Source organism: Mastigoproctus giganteus, chromosome 6 (genome assembly GCF_048544385.1).
Source record: "Mastigoproctus giganteus isolate SK-2022 chromosome 6, ASM4854438v1, whole genome shotgun sequence".
Lineage (NCBI taxonomy): Eukaryota > Metazoa > Arthropoda > Arachnida > Uropygi > Thelyphonidae > Mastigoproctus > Mastigoproctus giganteus.
Window position 1 is genome coordinate 71,822,368 of NC_143580.1, and position 16,511 is coordinate 71,838,878.

Consider the following 16,511-nt stretch of genomic DNA (forward strand, 5'->3'; position numbering starts at 1 on the left):
CTACAGAGTTAGCCTTGGATCACATTAGTAAATGCCAATACCAACGGTTCATTTTTTATTCCGACTCTCTCAGCGTGTTACAGGCTTTAATAACTGTGAGATATAATTCTCATCCAATTCTGTCTTGCATTCAGCAGAAGATTCACTTTCTCCATGAACGTGAATATGATATCCGCTTCTGCTGGATTCCCAGCCACATTGGGATTAGGGGAAATGATTTGGCTGACACCGCAGCCAAATCACCAATTCCCAATAATAATCGCTGCCTGTCAGTCCCCTATACAGACTACAGGCAAATAATACACCAGAAGATACACTCCCAATGGCAGGATTCGTGGAATAGACAGACTATGAATAAATTAGATCGTATAAAGCCTGTAATTGAACTGTGGCAGTCTAGTCTGCGCAGGAATCGTAAGGAGGAAGTTGTTCTTGCCCGGACCCGCATAGGACATAGTCATTTGACTCATTCGTTTTTGCTGAGGGCTGATGATCCTCCTATGTGTGAGTCCTGTGGCACAATTTTATCAATTAGACACATTTTAGTTGACTGTCCAGATTTTAGCAATATCTGTTTTACTGCTTTTAATCATCTGACTGAGCCGTATACACTCAGTCAGATTTTATCCGACAATGACAATGTGTCTGCTGTTTTTAGCTATTTTAAATCGATAAAGATTTTTACTTGTATTTAAAATTTACATGTTATTGTTATTTCTTTATTGATTTATCTTTTTTACATTTTATACCGTTGTTATTTTATATCTTGACATGGTGACCTAAGTAATTAGGTCAGTGAAATTAAAATTTTTATATATCACCTGGTTTTGGTGCATTATAGCCTTAGTTGCTAATATGCCAATAAAACCCAACAACCAACCAACCAATGTTGTCTCAGGACCTCCACCTCATCTTTGGGCCAGGTTCTGCAAGCTCTGGAAGTCTTTTCTTGTTTTTTGCATTTGTCGTCTTAGTACTGCAATTTCTGGTGTCCACCAGGATACTGCGCCAGGTTTTGGGTTTTTTCTTTTTATCGCTCGATCACTGATGTTCAGTAATAATTTTGTAGTTTCTCTCTGAAGGTCATCCGGTTCGCTCCGTGGGTTTATGTTTTCCAGATTCTGTCTAATTGCCGTGGTGAGCAGCTCTCTATACAGTGTCCAGTCTGCATTTGCAGCTGCATATCTCTTTTGTGGTTGGTTTGTTTGAGTTATTCTTGTTAGTAATTTCAAGGCCATTGTATTCTGGATTTTCTCAAATATAGCCTGGAAAATGGGTGGTGCCATATAATGGATTGCAGATTTGGGAGGTTAAAAACTGTATTTTTATGTTGAAATAAAAAAAAAATTTAAATAAAAATTATGACCTATTATAATTTTAGCTTTCTTCAGGAGTCACGATGCAGAACCATGCACCATACCACCCACTGATTATGCATTTGAGGTAATATATTTCATTATCATTTTATTTTTTGTTATCATATCCTGTACAATACAAAATTTTTATATCAAGATTGCTTATTTTAAATCTGTGTAGTTGTATCATATTCATTGTTTCATTGATATCATACTTATAAGCACTGATGGTGAATGTTGCTGAATGAGGTGTATCAGTCCCCTTCCTCCCCATTTTCGATCTATTGTCAGTCCCTCCATGGCTGACTTCAGGTAGTGTTGGCAGCTCTTGGTCATCGTTGCCCTTGTATTTTTCACAATATCCTCCAGCTTGGTGTTAGTCCAATCTATTAGCATTAGTGTAGGTTAAAGTATTATTTCATTTAACCTGCAGCCATGGCACTACACCTATCAAGTCCATCTCAAAAATAATGAGCCCACATTAATTGTTAGTAGGGGATAAAAATCTGTGATTATCTGTAACTTTCTAAATACAGACATTTTTAAATATTTGAAAATGCATTTGAGAGTACATCTGAACAGGCAAAGTTTTTACGGCTCCAGCAAATAGAGATGTTTTTGCTTTTTTATTGACTTAAATTGGCATATTAATTTATTTTTTAGAGTTGCTTTATATTCCTAGTAACAATACTCTAGTTTAAATTGAATTTAGAAAAAGATTTTGTAGGTTATTACTTAGTATCCGTAAGGGTATCAAATTCATGTGTGGACAGGTTTTGCAGCTCCCGCAAATGAAAAGTTTTTAATTATACTTAGCCGCTTTATTGACTTAATTATTAGATTAAATTATTTTCTATAAGTAGCTTATAGAACTAGTCAAGCTCCGTGGTCTATTTTGAATTTAGATAGCACGATTTGGAAAGTAAATAATACCTCGTGTCCGTAGATTAACCGTTCGTAACTTACCACCATTGTTATACGATACGTGTTCTAGCGTAAGGTTTAACGGAACTCGATAGCGAGTATAGTAGTATCAATTAATCAGTAAAATTTATTAATCTTATTAAATTTCATTGTCAATTGAATTGTACTTTTTTAATTAAATAAATATAGCGACCTAGTTATTACAAACATAACATCATAAATTAATACATATAAGTTGACAGGGGATAAGAAAGTCATATAACGTAACTCGGAGATAATATTCAATACCGTAATACATATATATAGTGTATAACTGCATTGAGATATAGGTTTAGGGTTATATTTTGTATTGGAATTTTATTGAACTTGAATAGAAATCATGACTCAGACCAGAGCAGCAAAGCAAAAGGCTCAAGCTAGTGGAAGTGCTGTGTCTCAGGGGAGAACTGAGGGGGGGTTGTCCTCTGAATCACAGTCTATTGAAATGCACTGCTTGTTTGATGTTTGTGGCGCAGTCGGGTACGGGACATGATATTGCCATGGGGGATGTCTTTGTGTGTGCGCGCGCGATGTAAGGAGTGCGAGGAAATCAGGCGCAAACTCGACATTGGTATGAGCTTATATGAGAGCTTGGAGGAGAGGGTGGATGCCCTCGAAGGATTTAAATGGAGGGGCCCATCAAGCTCTTAGCTGTCCACATCAATGCCAGAGATTGCACTTTGTCATCACGCAACACATTGGCAACCCCCAAGGCAGAATGCGCTGGTCCCAAAGGAACTAGTTGTTGTAGGTGACTCTATTGTCGGGGAAATGGGGAACATATTGTTCAAAAAGGATAGATGGAACAGGACCAGGGTATGTCTGCTGGGGGCAAAGGTTGATGATGTTGTAGGGCAGATATCATCCTTTAAGGGCACAAAGGGTGATATTGTTGTATACATTGGCACTAATGATATTAAGAGTAGGAGACCGGTAGAATTACTTAACAAGTACAAGACAATGCTGAAAAAAAGCCGTGAGTTAGGGTTGAATTTGAAAGTGTCTGCAATTCTGCCCAGACACGATAGGAGGGAGTATATGATGAGAGCCTTGTCGATCAATTCTGCCCTGGAGAGATTGTGCAAGGCTCGAGGGGTAGAATTTTTCTCAGCCAGGTCTGTGCTTGTTAACAGGAGAGACTGCTTCTACAGGGATGGGATACACCTAAATAAAAAGGGTGCAAGAATATTTGCTGATGCTATCGAGGCACAGTGTGGTGGGTCGGAAAACTGCTAGCTTGGGGGGATACACAGACTAATAGATTAATAGTAGCCGCTGGCAGAGGTAAAAGTGATTCTTGCACTACTTATATTGAAATGCAATTGAGCAGCAGCCTGGAAAGCAAGGCATTGGGAATTTCCAGGACTGCTGGGAGTCATAGTGGAACAAGTAAATACATGGGCTGTGTTAGGGTAACTAAGAGTAGAAACAGGTGCATGTATACTTGCATTTACACCAATGCTAGGAGTATAGTTAATAAATTCTAGGGATAAGGAGGTGATTATTCCCTTGTATAAGGCAATGGTTAGGCCACATCTTGAGTACTGTATACAGGTCTGGAAGCCTCATTTCAAGAAGGATGTAGAGCTGCTGGAACGGGTACAGAGAAGGGCAACAAGATTAGTGAATGGAACAAAGGGTTGCTCTTACGAAGAAAGGCTTAAGTTTTGCAAATTACAAAGTCTGGAGACTAGGCACAAGCGAGGTGATCTGATAGAGGTGTATAAGGCTTTGAATGGTTTGAGCATGCTCAATGCCAATGGGATTCTTCCTCTTGCTCAGAATAATCACCTCAGAGGGCATAAATTCAAATTGAGGAAGGACGGATGTCGGATAGATGTGCGGAAATTTGCCTTTGGCCAGCGGGTGGTTGGTTGGTGGAACCGACTTCCATCATTTGTTGTTGAAGTTGATAGCCTAAACAAATTTAAGGCTCAACTGGACAGGTATTTCGAACGAACGGAGGGGTGAAATGGGAGTGGTGTGTTTTTTTTTTTTTTTTTTGGCTGATGCTGAATAAGCTTGCTTTCTTGCATCATATGCCTCTACTAATGCTAATGCTAATTCGATGAGCTTGAAGTTCTAGTCAAGACATCAAAGGCAGATATTGTTGGGATATAAGACCCATGGTGTCACACAGACATAAGCAGTGCAGAACTGGAATTTGGGGAGTACAATATGTACAGAAAGAATAGACAGGACAGGAAGGGAGGAAGGGTTATGCTGTTAGTTAAGAAACACATAAAATCTAAGGAAGTGCATCCAATTGATATGGGTGGACAATGCAATGTTGAGTCTGTTTGGTGTGACATAAGCACTGGGAAAGGAAAAATGAGAGTAGGTGTGTGTTGTAGGCCTAATGAATTTGATGAGTATAATGAGCATTTGTGCAGAGAAATAGAGTAGGCCAGTAAATTAGAGTGTCTTATATTGGGGGTGTTTAATTTTCCGGATATTGACTGGAATTTGTGGTTTGGTCACTCACACACTAGTAAGGCTTTTGTGGATTTATTGGATGATTGTTTTCTACAGCAGCATGTTCAGGAGGCAACTAGAAGGAGTAATACTCTTGATCTGATTATCAGTAGTGATTCTTCATGCATGAAGAATCTGCAGATAAAGGAACCACTAGGTGGCAGTGATCACAGTGTGCTAAAGTGGGATTTACTCAAAGAGGTAACTACCATCAAGGGTTTTTGCTTTCGTAAAGGTGACTACAGTGGTCTGAGACAGTATTTAAATTCTATACGGTGGGACCAACTGATGATGTTACCAAAAGCAAATTCAAAATGGGAAACATTCAAAGAATTAATCTTGGAAGCTACTAGGCTTTTCCTACCAACAAAGAAATATTGTTCAAGATTTAGGCCTAAATGGATGTCTGATGACCTAATTAGACATGTGACACAGAAGCCTATAATAGATATCAGCTGTTACCAAGTTACAAAGGAGGTTAGGCAGGCGAAGGCAGATTACGAGAAATCTTTGGCAAAGGATGCAAAGAAAAACAGCAAAGGATTCTTTACTTATGTAAACTCTAGAAGGAAGGGGATGAATGAGATTTGTCCACTTGATATTGATGGTTCAACTGTTGATGATCCTGCTCAGGTAGCTAACAAACTAAATGAATATTTTGCATCGACATTCACTTATGAGGAGTTATTCAGGGAGGGGAATGCCAGAGGTGTATTCAACTCTGGCAGTAAGCTAGATAATCTTGTAATAACTGAGAGTAAAGTGGAGGAGAAATTGTTGATGATAAACACAAAAAAGGCACCTGGGGTGGATGGAATGTATCCAGTTATATTAAAGGAGGCAACAAAGGAAGTAAGCAAACCCTTAGCCATAATTATTAGAGCTTCCTTGGACTCAGGGAAGGTTCCCATGGACTGGAGATGTGCAAATGTGACCCCAATTCACAAAGGAGGATCAAAGGGAGACAGGTAATTACAGACCTGTTAGTTTAACTTCTGTTCCAGTGAAATTAATGGAGGCACTGGTTAAAGAAGCATTGCAGGATCATCTAGACAAGACTTCAGTTATAGCTCAGACACAGCATGGGTTTGTTAAGGGGAAGTCTGGTCTGACTAATTTGATTGGATACTATGATGTAGTCAAAAAGAAACTGGATGCAAAGAATAACTTTGATATCATATATTTGGATCTTAGAAAAGCCTTTGATATTGTTGCACATGGAAGACTGCTGCACAAATTGGAGCAGTGTGGCATTGGAGGCAAATTGCTGCTATGGATAATGGGATGGTTGAGTGCGAGAAGACAGAGAGTGGTAATCAGTGGACACGTCTCTTCGTGGACTAATGTTATTAGTGGAGTTCCTCACGTTTCAGTGATGGGTCCATTGTTGTTTTCTGTATTTATAAATAATATTGATGATGGTATATCAGGCTTAATGTCCAAGTTTGCAGACAATGCGAAGGTTGTCAGGGTTGTTAATGACTCTAATGACAGTATACTGCTTCAACAGGATCTAGAAAAGTTGAGCAGATGGGCTGAGAGGTGGCAAATGAAATTTAACATTGACAAATGTAAAATACTACATATGGGAAGCAGTAGTCCCAGAGTAACTTATCAACTCTGTGGTACCACACTGACAGTGGCAGAGAATGAAAAGGACCTGGGGGTAATTGTGCAGGCAGATATGAAGTTTTCTGAGCAGTGCAGACGGTCTGCAAGAGTAGCTCATGGTGTCTTGTCAATGATATACAGAAATTTTTCTAGCAGGGATAAGTAGGTGATTATCCCCTTGTATAAGGCGATGGTCAGGCCACACCTTGAGTACTGTATACATGTCTGGAGGCCTCATTTTAAGAAGGATGTAGAGCTGTTGTAAAGAGTACAGAGAAGGGTGACAAGATTAGTGAATGGAACCAAGTGTTAGTCTTACGAAGAAAGGCTTAAGTTTTGCAAATTACAGTGTCTGGAGACTAGGCACCTGCGAGGTGATCTCATTGAGGTGTATAAAGCCTTGAATGGGTTGAGCATGCTCATTGCGGATGGGGATTCTTCCTCTTGCTCAGAATAATCACCTGAGAGGGCATAAATTCAAATTTTGGAAAGACGGTTGTAGGATAGACGTGCGGAAGTTTGCCTTTAGCCAGCGGGTGGTTGATTGGTAGAACAAACTTCCACCTGCCATTGTAGAAGTTGATAGCTTAAATAGATTCAAGGCAGAACTTGACAAACATTTGGAGCATGTGGATGGGTGATATAAGTGTTTTTTTTTTTTTTTTTTTTTTTTTTTTGGCTGATGCTATATAAGCTTGCTTTCTTGTAGCATGTGCCTTTGCCTAATGCTAATGCTATTTTAAATTTTTTTGGGTTATGCCTTTTGAATTGTTCTCTGTCATTTTTCCAGAGTTGTAGCATAACTGCAGCCACCACATTTGCTGTCAGTAGTTTACATCTTGCTATTTCTGCTATGAGATATTTCACGAGTTTGTGTTATTTTCTGTCTAGCTTTAGAAATGTCTTGAAATGATATATTGAAATTTATGTGAAATGGTTATTTACAACATGTGATTTACTCTTGTGTCATCTTTTGTACAAAAGTTTTATAACATAATTTTCTGTTTCACAGTGTGTTGAATGTTTTACCATGTTTGTTTTGGTTTCGTGTTTGCTTCAGTCATTTCTAATCCAACAGTTATTTTTCTAATGTAAGCTAGATACCTATGTTTTCTTCTCTCCTTTATTATTCGTGGTATTTCTCTCTGATGTGGGATTTCTCACCCAGTGACAGGTATTAGTACCAAATGCACAAGGTGGTTATTATGTCTAGCTGTTCATACTTGTAATACGATACACTTTCTTTGATGAACTGGTATTTCCTCGCTAGCTTCTGATGTAGTATCCTGGCTACCTGGCGATATCTATGGGTGTACTCCATCTGGGAGCTCATCCTGCGGTGATGTTTTGGATCATTTTTGAGGCCAGGTGGCATCGTCTACATATGTCATCTGACACGTGCTGCTTTGTGATGTATTTGCTATTGTTCCTGGTGTTGATTACCTGGTCTTGGATGGTGAGCATGCATCCTTCAGTCTTGGAGAAGAGCATCCCACTTGTGAGCCATGCATTGGAAGCTATTTTATCTATATGGTCTTGATGGGGTCACTGTAGTGTCTACCATGGAGTGTCTCCTTTGCCCATTTTTCTAGCTTCGTGTGTGGCATCTGCACTGAAGGGGAGTTCTCGCTTAGGTTGAGCGTTATATACGGCTTGTCTGTCTTCCTTATGGCCTGGTAGAGTGCTGCTATGTTTTTCTGGAAGTAATCCTTCAAGTTAGCTATCGCTGTGTTCTGTTGCTGAATGAGGTGTATCAGCCTCCTTCTTCCCTCCTTTTTCGAGCTATTGTCAGTCCGTCCATGGCTGACTTCAGGTAGTGCTGGCAGCTCTTGGTCATTGTTGCCCTTGTATTTCTCACGATATCCTCCAGCTCGGTGTTAGTCCAATCTATGATACCTAAGGAGTATGTTAGCACTGGAACTGTGTAGGTGTTAACTGTGTTCTCTCCATTGTTTGCTTTCAGCAGGCTTCTGAGTCTCTGATGGTATTTTTCAATCAGGCATGCATTAATTTCCTTGTGTTGTAACTGTTGAGCCTGCATCATCCCCCAGTATTTGTAGGCCTCTCCCCCATCTGGCTTCAATCTCTTTACCAGTCTGTAGCTGGTAGTTTCGGCTGACTAATTTCCCCTGATGCAATCCATGGGTCTCACATTTGTGTAGACCAAATTCTATCCTGATATCATTGCGAAATTCTTTGGTGATCCAGAATGGTTGCTGGAGTTGCTTCTCGATTGCTGCTTAGAGCTTGATGTGTTATCCATTACATCAGGTAGGAGAGGGTGTACAGGTTTTTCTTTTCCTTCTTTGAGGCTATATCCATACTTGCTGTTGTTGAGAATGGCAGATAGCAGATTGAGTGTTAGCAGAACCACAGTGGGCTTGGGGCATTTCCCTGAAAGATTCCTTCTGATGAGGATCAGTCTGGCTGGGATGCTCTTGACCTTGATGATCGTACTCCATTTTGTCATGGTTGCTTCTAGGAAGTTTGTCGTTGTCGGATTGACTTTGTTGATTTTCAGCATCTCTCTTAGCCAGCTATGAAGCATGGAGTCAAAGGCCTTGCGGTAATCAATGTAGACTGTGTTCTGGCTGCTATGCTTCTTGTAGGCTTGTTCTATAACTGTAGCATTGATGGTTAAGTGGTCTTAGTATCTTTGCTCATCTGCTGTTCAGCCACGATATTCTAGTTCTCCGAGTAGTCCGATATCTTCTTGGTTATGCAGCTGGTCAGGATCATGTACATTATTGGGAGATGATGATCGGTCTGTGTTTTGCTAGGTTTCTTATATCTTGGTCTTTAGTCTTCAGATATGTGATTCCTTGTGTAAGAAACTCAGGGTGGCTCATCATTCAGGTGAACTGCTCTGCTAGGTGCCTGTTTATGCAAGTGAGCCTCTTGTACCAGTAGTTGTGGACATTATCTATTTCTGGGTTTCATCAGTTGTGGGACTTCTTGATCGACTGTTGTACTTCTTCCTCATGAATCTCCCATTATCTGATCTCTTGTATGTCCTTGGTTTTCTTCCGTTCTAGTTCTATCCAGGGGGCTCGGATGTTATGTCTTCCTTCACTGCTCCATACATTGTCCCAGAACTCCTCGATCATCTTCTGCTTGAGTGGTCCTTTTCCATCTTTCACATCTTGTATGATACTCCTGTAGAAGGCTCTTTAGTTTTCATAAAAGATTCAGCTGTTTATTTTCCCCTGGGAGCTGTCTTTGTATGGTGTAGTCTTGTTGAGTGCCAGGAAGTTCTACTTCACTGTGTCTAAGTATTCTCCTATTCTCTGATTCTTTTTGCATTGTGTTCACTGTGGATGCTGTCTCTCTTGAGGATGCTCTTCACTTTTTCAATCAATTTCTTACTCCTATTATCCCATTGGTACTGGGTCAGTTGGCCTATCTTGACTCTTAATTCTTCTGTCTTCTGCTGAAATCTTCTTTCCCAAGCTGGCAGTTCATTGTTTTTTCGGTTCTTCTGCTGCTGGTCTGTCCCTTCTCTTCCATTATCCTAGTGGCTGCTATGGCAGCACAGTATACAGCTGTGTGGATGGCCCCTAGTGTTCCACCATTGCTGTTGAGGTAATATGGTATTATTTGCTGATTGAGGTGGGTCTCTGGCTCTCCACAGGATTCTGTTGGATCTCCGTTTCTTTATCACATGGGTCCTTGTGGGGTCTATTCCTTTGAATTCTGTTAGGGCCTTCTACTCATCTATTCTGGATATCATGGCCTCATCTCTTTCCACTTCAGCTGCTCTGGGTTGTATTCCTTCTTTCTCTTCCTCTCATTCCATGTTGTCCATATTCTTTGTTATTTGTAGTTGATCACTCACGTCCTGCATGATGTTTTCCAAGGTTGCAGGAGCTATTAGGTTCTTCATGACGATGGCCCTGCTCTGGTTTGCTACTTTAATTTTTCGATGACCTGAATATCTTGGAATCATTCCAAGCACTTGGTATGTAATCTCTGCCTGTATGTTGTCATATTGGTCTCCAGCTTGGTTATTTCATTGTATTTTTGCATGATGAATGTATTCATTTCGATGCTGCACTTTGTGCAGCAGCCTTTTCTTTTCCTGGGTGGTCACTAGAGCACTTGCATAGAAACAGGGGCGTTCCTAGGGTATGTGGCACCTGGGTGCCAACTGCAATTTTGCACCCGGGTGCTAATTGAAATTTGGCTAATGGAGGGCAGCTAAAATTAAAGACACTAATGACAGTGTGCTGCTGCAACAGGATCCATAAAAGTTGAGCAGATGGGCTGAGAGGTGGCAAATGAAGTTTAACATTGACAAATGTAAAGTACTACATATGGGAAGCAGTAACCCCAGAGTAATGTATCAACTCTGTGGTACTACACTGACAATGGTAGAGAACAAAAAGGACCTGAGGGTAATAGTGCAGGCAGATATGAAGTTTTCTGAGCAGTGCAGACGATCTGCAAGAGTAGCTCATGGTGTCTTGTCAGTGATATACAGAAATTTTTCTAGCAGGGATAAGGAGGTGATTATCCCCTTGTATAAGGCAATGGTCAGGCCACACCTTGAGTACTGTATACAGGTCTGGAGGCCTCATTTCAAGAAGGACGTAGAGCTGCTTGTTTGTTTTTTGGTTTTTAGGAGCATTAGCAACTAAGGTCATATTGCTCCGGGGATATGCAGTGGTCATTCCCTGACCTTTCCGCATCCTCCATATTTGGTGGTCATGGTCTCGAACTCCGGTCTAATCAAGAAGCGTGTGCTACGCACTGCTGCTCCTGCCCACCTGGCTACGGATGTAGAGCTGTTGGAACAAGTACAGAGAAGGGTAACAAGATTAGTGAATGGAACAAAGGCTTAGGTTTTGCAAATTACAGTGTCTGGAGACTAGGCACCTGTGAGGTGATCTGATTGAGGTGTATAAAGCCTTGAATGGTTTGAGCATGTTCAATGCTGATGGGATTCTTCCTCAGAATAATCACCTGAGAGGGCATAAATTCAAATTGAGGAAAGACAGATGTAGGATAGATGTGTATGGAAGTTTGCCTTTAGCCAGCGGGTGGTTGGTTGGTGGAACAGGCTTCCATCCTTTGTTGTGGAGGTTGGTAGCCTAAATAAATTTAAGGCTGAGCTGGACAGGTATTTGGAATGAACGGAGGGGTGAAATGGGAGCATTTTGTTTTTTTTTTTTGGTTTGATGCTGCATAAGCTTGCTTTCTTGCATCATATGCCTCTACTAATGCTAATGCTAAGATTCTGCGTTGTTTTCTATGGCATTCCGAGAGTGACCAGAGATTACGATCATGAGGTTATTTGCAAAGGCAACAATTTTAGAATTTTCAAAAGTGTGAGAGAGCCAATTTTGAAGGACCATGTTCCAGATGAGGTGCCCAGGACAGAGCCCAGGGACATCCTCGGGAGACAGGCCTGGACACATCAAAATATTTGGACCTAACAAAGACAGAGAAATCAGAAAAATAGCTTTGAAAGAAGTGATAAAGATGGTAGGGACAGCGAGCGAACAAAGATGCTCCAGGACACTATCCGACCAGACTGTGTCGAAGGCACCCTCGAAGTCCACTAAAATGGCAAACTCAAATTTAGAGTCAGGACTTTCAATGTGGAGGATAAGATCAAAAAGAGCATCTTCGCAGGAGTGCCCTCAGGTAAAACCATATTGGGAGGGAGAGATGAGATCCCTGTGCTTGAAGAAGAGCCTTACTCTCCACAAGTTGACCTAAAGTTACTGTTATTATTTTTAATTAAACAAGATCACTAAGAAAGAGAATCCATGAATTCATTAAAAATTTGAAGGTATAATTTTTACTGGTTTCAGAGCTATTTAGCTCCATCATCAGACAACAGGTAACCTTAAGTAATTGCCTTGTGTCAAGCAGTGAATATATTTTAATTTCTTATTAAATGTTAAATTCTAAAATTTTATAATCAATACATTTATTCACCACTCAACTTGTGGTCACTAATTCAGGCTACCCATTGTCTAATGATGGAGCTAAGTAACAAAATTTGTTAAAACAGGGCTTTTGAGTTTTTAATGAATAATGGATTCTTGTGGATAAACATTGTCATTTCTAAAAAGCATGAGCCCAAGCTATATCACTATTATTGGGTGGGGAGGGGTAGCAAAGACAGAAATACATAGTGCAGAGTAGATTATTTTCTCAAACTAAAATTGATATCTTTTTAATTATTTTCTCAAACTAAAATTGGTATCTTTTTAATTCTACTGTAGATATCCTGCAGACCTATACTATCAAACCCTCGCCCAAGCTTATGTTTCTCCAGACTGGATATGCTATGGTGTAACTAGATATGCTATGGTGTAACTAGATATGCTATGGTGTAACTGGATATGCTATGGTGAATTACTTTAGTGTACAAACCAACAAGAGCTAAAAGACTTCAAACATGTCTCTGTTGCTAAAACCCTTTACTAAAACTGCCAGAGAAAATTCTCTTGAAGTGTGTTCTAGGCATATTTTTACATCTAGTGCAAAACATTTATTCACTATGGCATCTCAGCACATTCAACTGGAATGTGTATTCTTAAAATCATTTACACCATTTGTGCAACAAGCAGATAAAGGAGAATCTTCACTGTTTTTTACTTGATGTTACTATTGCTGCTCTTGATCCGGTTGCTGTTGGTATTCTGATATATTTACTCCAGAATAACTGCAGCATCTCAGAGTACTCGCTGAATCTGTTTCAACATTTAGTTTATTATCACATTCTCATTTTGTTTAGAAAATCCGTGATTTATGTTTGACACATAGGCTTAGGCCTTCTCCAAAGAGGCCCCCCCCTTGGCCTTACTTTTCTCCTTTTCTGTTAAGTCACCCCAGCTTCAGCTTTTATGCTAATGATATTTTCCTGGTGTTACCAGCTGTTTCCAGTAATGTCAGGCCTTAGTCCAACATAGCTCAACAACTTATAATTGACTTCAGTAGTTATATCAAATCTTGCATGCCAACTTCTTAAAAAACAAATACTTTCCATTTGCTTCTTCCAAACTTCATTTTTCCTACAAGTTAGAATTCATTCTAAAGCATCTCATTTAAGCTTTCCACTCATTTTGATCTGGATTCTGATGTTTATTTTTGTGACAGCAGGGACAAGAAAAGGCTTTTAGACACACTCATTTTAAATTTCTAACTGAAGCAGCCCTGGTTGTCTTCAATTACAACATTGTGTTTTTATGATTTTTATTTTATTTTATTCCTTTCTTTAAAGCCTCATGCCCATTTTATATGTTTTTGCTGGTTTTTGTACTATGGAACCCCCCTCTAGCTTGTATGTACCAAGGTATTGCTCCTGTCTTATTTGGTTGGAAGTAAATTATTAAATATAAAAGGCAGTGCAAAATATAATATCACACTGCCTTCTATATAGTATTGTCATTAAAAATTTTTAATATGCCAGAAACCTCATAAAAATCTTATTACTGTCTGTTCAGTAATATAGTTTGTTTTTCACAGATGGCATGTTCCAGTATAAGGTATGGCCCTGGAGTTACCAAAGAAGTTGGAATGGTAAGTGTGTTTTATTTTCATGTATATTTTTGCACTTATTCAGTATACAGAAGAATTTATCAAAATGAATGGTTTTGAGTACTGCCGTTATTAATTATCTTTTAGAGAATTCTGCTGTTATAATGTCAAAATGATGCCTAACATACAAACTCTGGTTTGTTTTAAACTTCAACAATGTAATAATGATGAACTATACTAAGCAGTGTCACAGTTTGAGCTTACCGCCAAAAAATTTACTAGTCTAAGAAGTAGAACTTTTGGCATCTCTCATATTGTGTAAATGAGGCACAACTGGGAGGTCAGCTCTTAAATCTTTGAGTACCTACTCACCGACAAGTGAGATACCAACTAGCTTTGATATGGTGCTGTTTCCTGCCTCTCATACTTTGAATAAGTGTTACTTATTCAAAGTATAAAAGGCAGGAAAGAAACTCATGAAGGATTTCACAATATGAAATTCTATAATAATGATACCTAACATAAAAACTTCGATTTGTCTTAAAATTCAGCTCTGGAATAATGATGCAATTGCACTAAATGTTGTCATCATTAATTATTATTATAAAAAAACTTTTTCTCCTTTATGAGATCCCCCCCCCCCATGACACATACTGGTACCAAGTGCATGGGGTGGTTGGTTGTATCTGATTACTATTATTATTATTGTTACTGTTGGTCAAGGAACTGTCTTACTATCCTACTGGTGTTCAGGATCGTGGCTTTCTGGAGTTCCGTGTAAGTGTTCTCTGGGAGACCTGTTGTTGTTAGGTTCTTGTAGAGGCTCTTTGGCACCATGCTGGTGGTTGACATGATGATCGCAATGGTCATTACTTGTTCCATATGCCACATATCTTTGATGTCCTGTCTTAACTCTGAGTACTTTCTGATCTTTTCCTTGTATGTTTTCTGGAGGTTGCTAGTGTTGGGCACTGCTATGTCAATCAGGTAGGTAGCCATTTCCTTTTTGTCAATGAGGATTATGTGATTATGTCTGGTCTGTTGTCCAGGATCGTCTTGTCTGTTATGATGGCATGGTGCCAGTATAGTCTGTGAGTAGAGGTCTCTGGTATGGCTGGAGGCTTGTACTTGTAATATGGTAAAATTTCTCTGATCAGCTGGTATTTTTGTGCTAGCTTCTGATGTATTATCCTGGCTACCTGGTCGTGTCTATGAGTGTACTCTGTCTGAGTGATCACCCTGCATCCCTCAGTGATGTGCTGAATTGTTTCTGGGACCTGGTGGTATTGTTGACATCTGTCAACAATACCGTGAGGCTCTTTGTGATGTATTTCCTGTAGTTCCTGGTATTGATTACATGGTCTTGGATGGCGAGCATGAATCCTTCTGTCTCTGGGAAGAGACTTCTGTTTGTGAGTCAGGCATTGGAAGCCATCTCATCTATGTAGTCTTGATGGAGGTCATCATAGTGTCTGCCATGGAGTGTCTTCTTCACCCATCTTACTGCCCTGCCAACCTTTGTATCATCTGCAAACTTTGACATTAAACCTGATATACCTTCATCAATATCATTGAGGCGCCTCCGTAGCCAGGTGGGAAGGAGCAGCAGTGCGTAGCACACGCTTCTTGATTAGACCGGGGTTCGAGCCCGTCACCACCAAATACGGAGGATGCGGAAAGGTCAGGGAATGACCACCGCATATCCCGGAGCAATATGGCCTTAGTTGCTAATGCTCCTAAAAACCAAATAACAAATAACAACAACATCAATATCATTGATAAATATACAAAACAACAGTGGACTCAACACCGAACCCTGTGGGCCTCCACTAATAACATTAGTCCACGAAGAGCAGCATCCATTGATTACCACCCTCTGTCTTCTCCCACTTAACCATCCTTTTATCCATTGTAGCAACTTACCCTTAATACCATTCTGCTCCAATTGGTACAATAGTCTTCCATGCGCAACAGTGTCAAAAGCTTTCCCGAAATCCAAATATATGATATCAAAATTATTTTTTGCATCCAGTTCCTTTGTAACCACATCATAATATCCTATCAAATTTGTTAGACAAGACTTTCCCTTAACAAACCCATTCTGTGTCTGAATTATTGCTGCAGTCTTGTCTAGATGATCCTGAAGTGCATCTTTAACCAGTGACTCCATTATTTTACCCAGAACAGAAGTTAAACTAACTGGTCTGTAATTACTCGTGTCACCCTTCGATCCCCCTTTGTGAATTGGGGATACATTTGCACATCTCCAGTCCGTGGGAACCTACCCTGAGTCCAAGGATGCTCTCATAATTATGGCTAAGGGTTTGCTTAGTTGCTTTGCCGACTCCTTTAATATAACTGCATAGATCCCATCCACCCCAGGTGCTTTTCTTATGTTTAACTTCAACAATTTCTCCTCCACTTTTCTCTCAGTTATTACAAAATCATTAAGAATACTGCTACAATTTCATAACCTTCTGCCATTTTAAACCTTAATAATTCCTCATGTGTGAATGTAGATGCAAAATACTCATTCAGTTTGTTAGCTATCTGAGCAGGATCATCAACAGTCGAACCATCGATGTCAAGTGGACCAATCAGATTCATCCCCTTCCT

The 16,511-nt window shown here is 39.8% G+C and overlaps 1 protein-coding gene across 2 annotated transcripts in view; it reads left to right on the forward strand.

Moving 5' to 3' along the window:
• T3dh (Type III alcohol dehydrogenase) overlaps window positions 1-16,511 on the forward strand; it is a 175,307-nt gene that overhangs the window by 24,643 nt on the left and 134,153 nt on the right. For both annotated transcript variants that reach the window (XM_090375207.1, XM_090375208.1), the window contains 2 exons: window positions 1,382-1,443; window positions 13,884-13,937. In XM_090375207.1, the coding sequence (XP_090231333.1) occupies window positions 1,382-1,443; window positions 13,884-13,937 (116 nt within the window). The remainder of the gene's footprint in view (window positions 1-1,381; window positions 1,444-13,883; window positions 13,938-16,511) is intronic.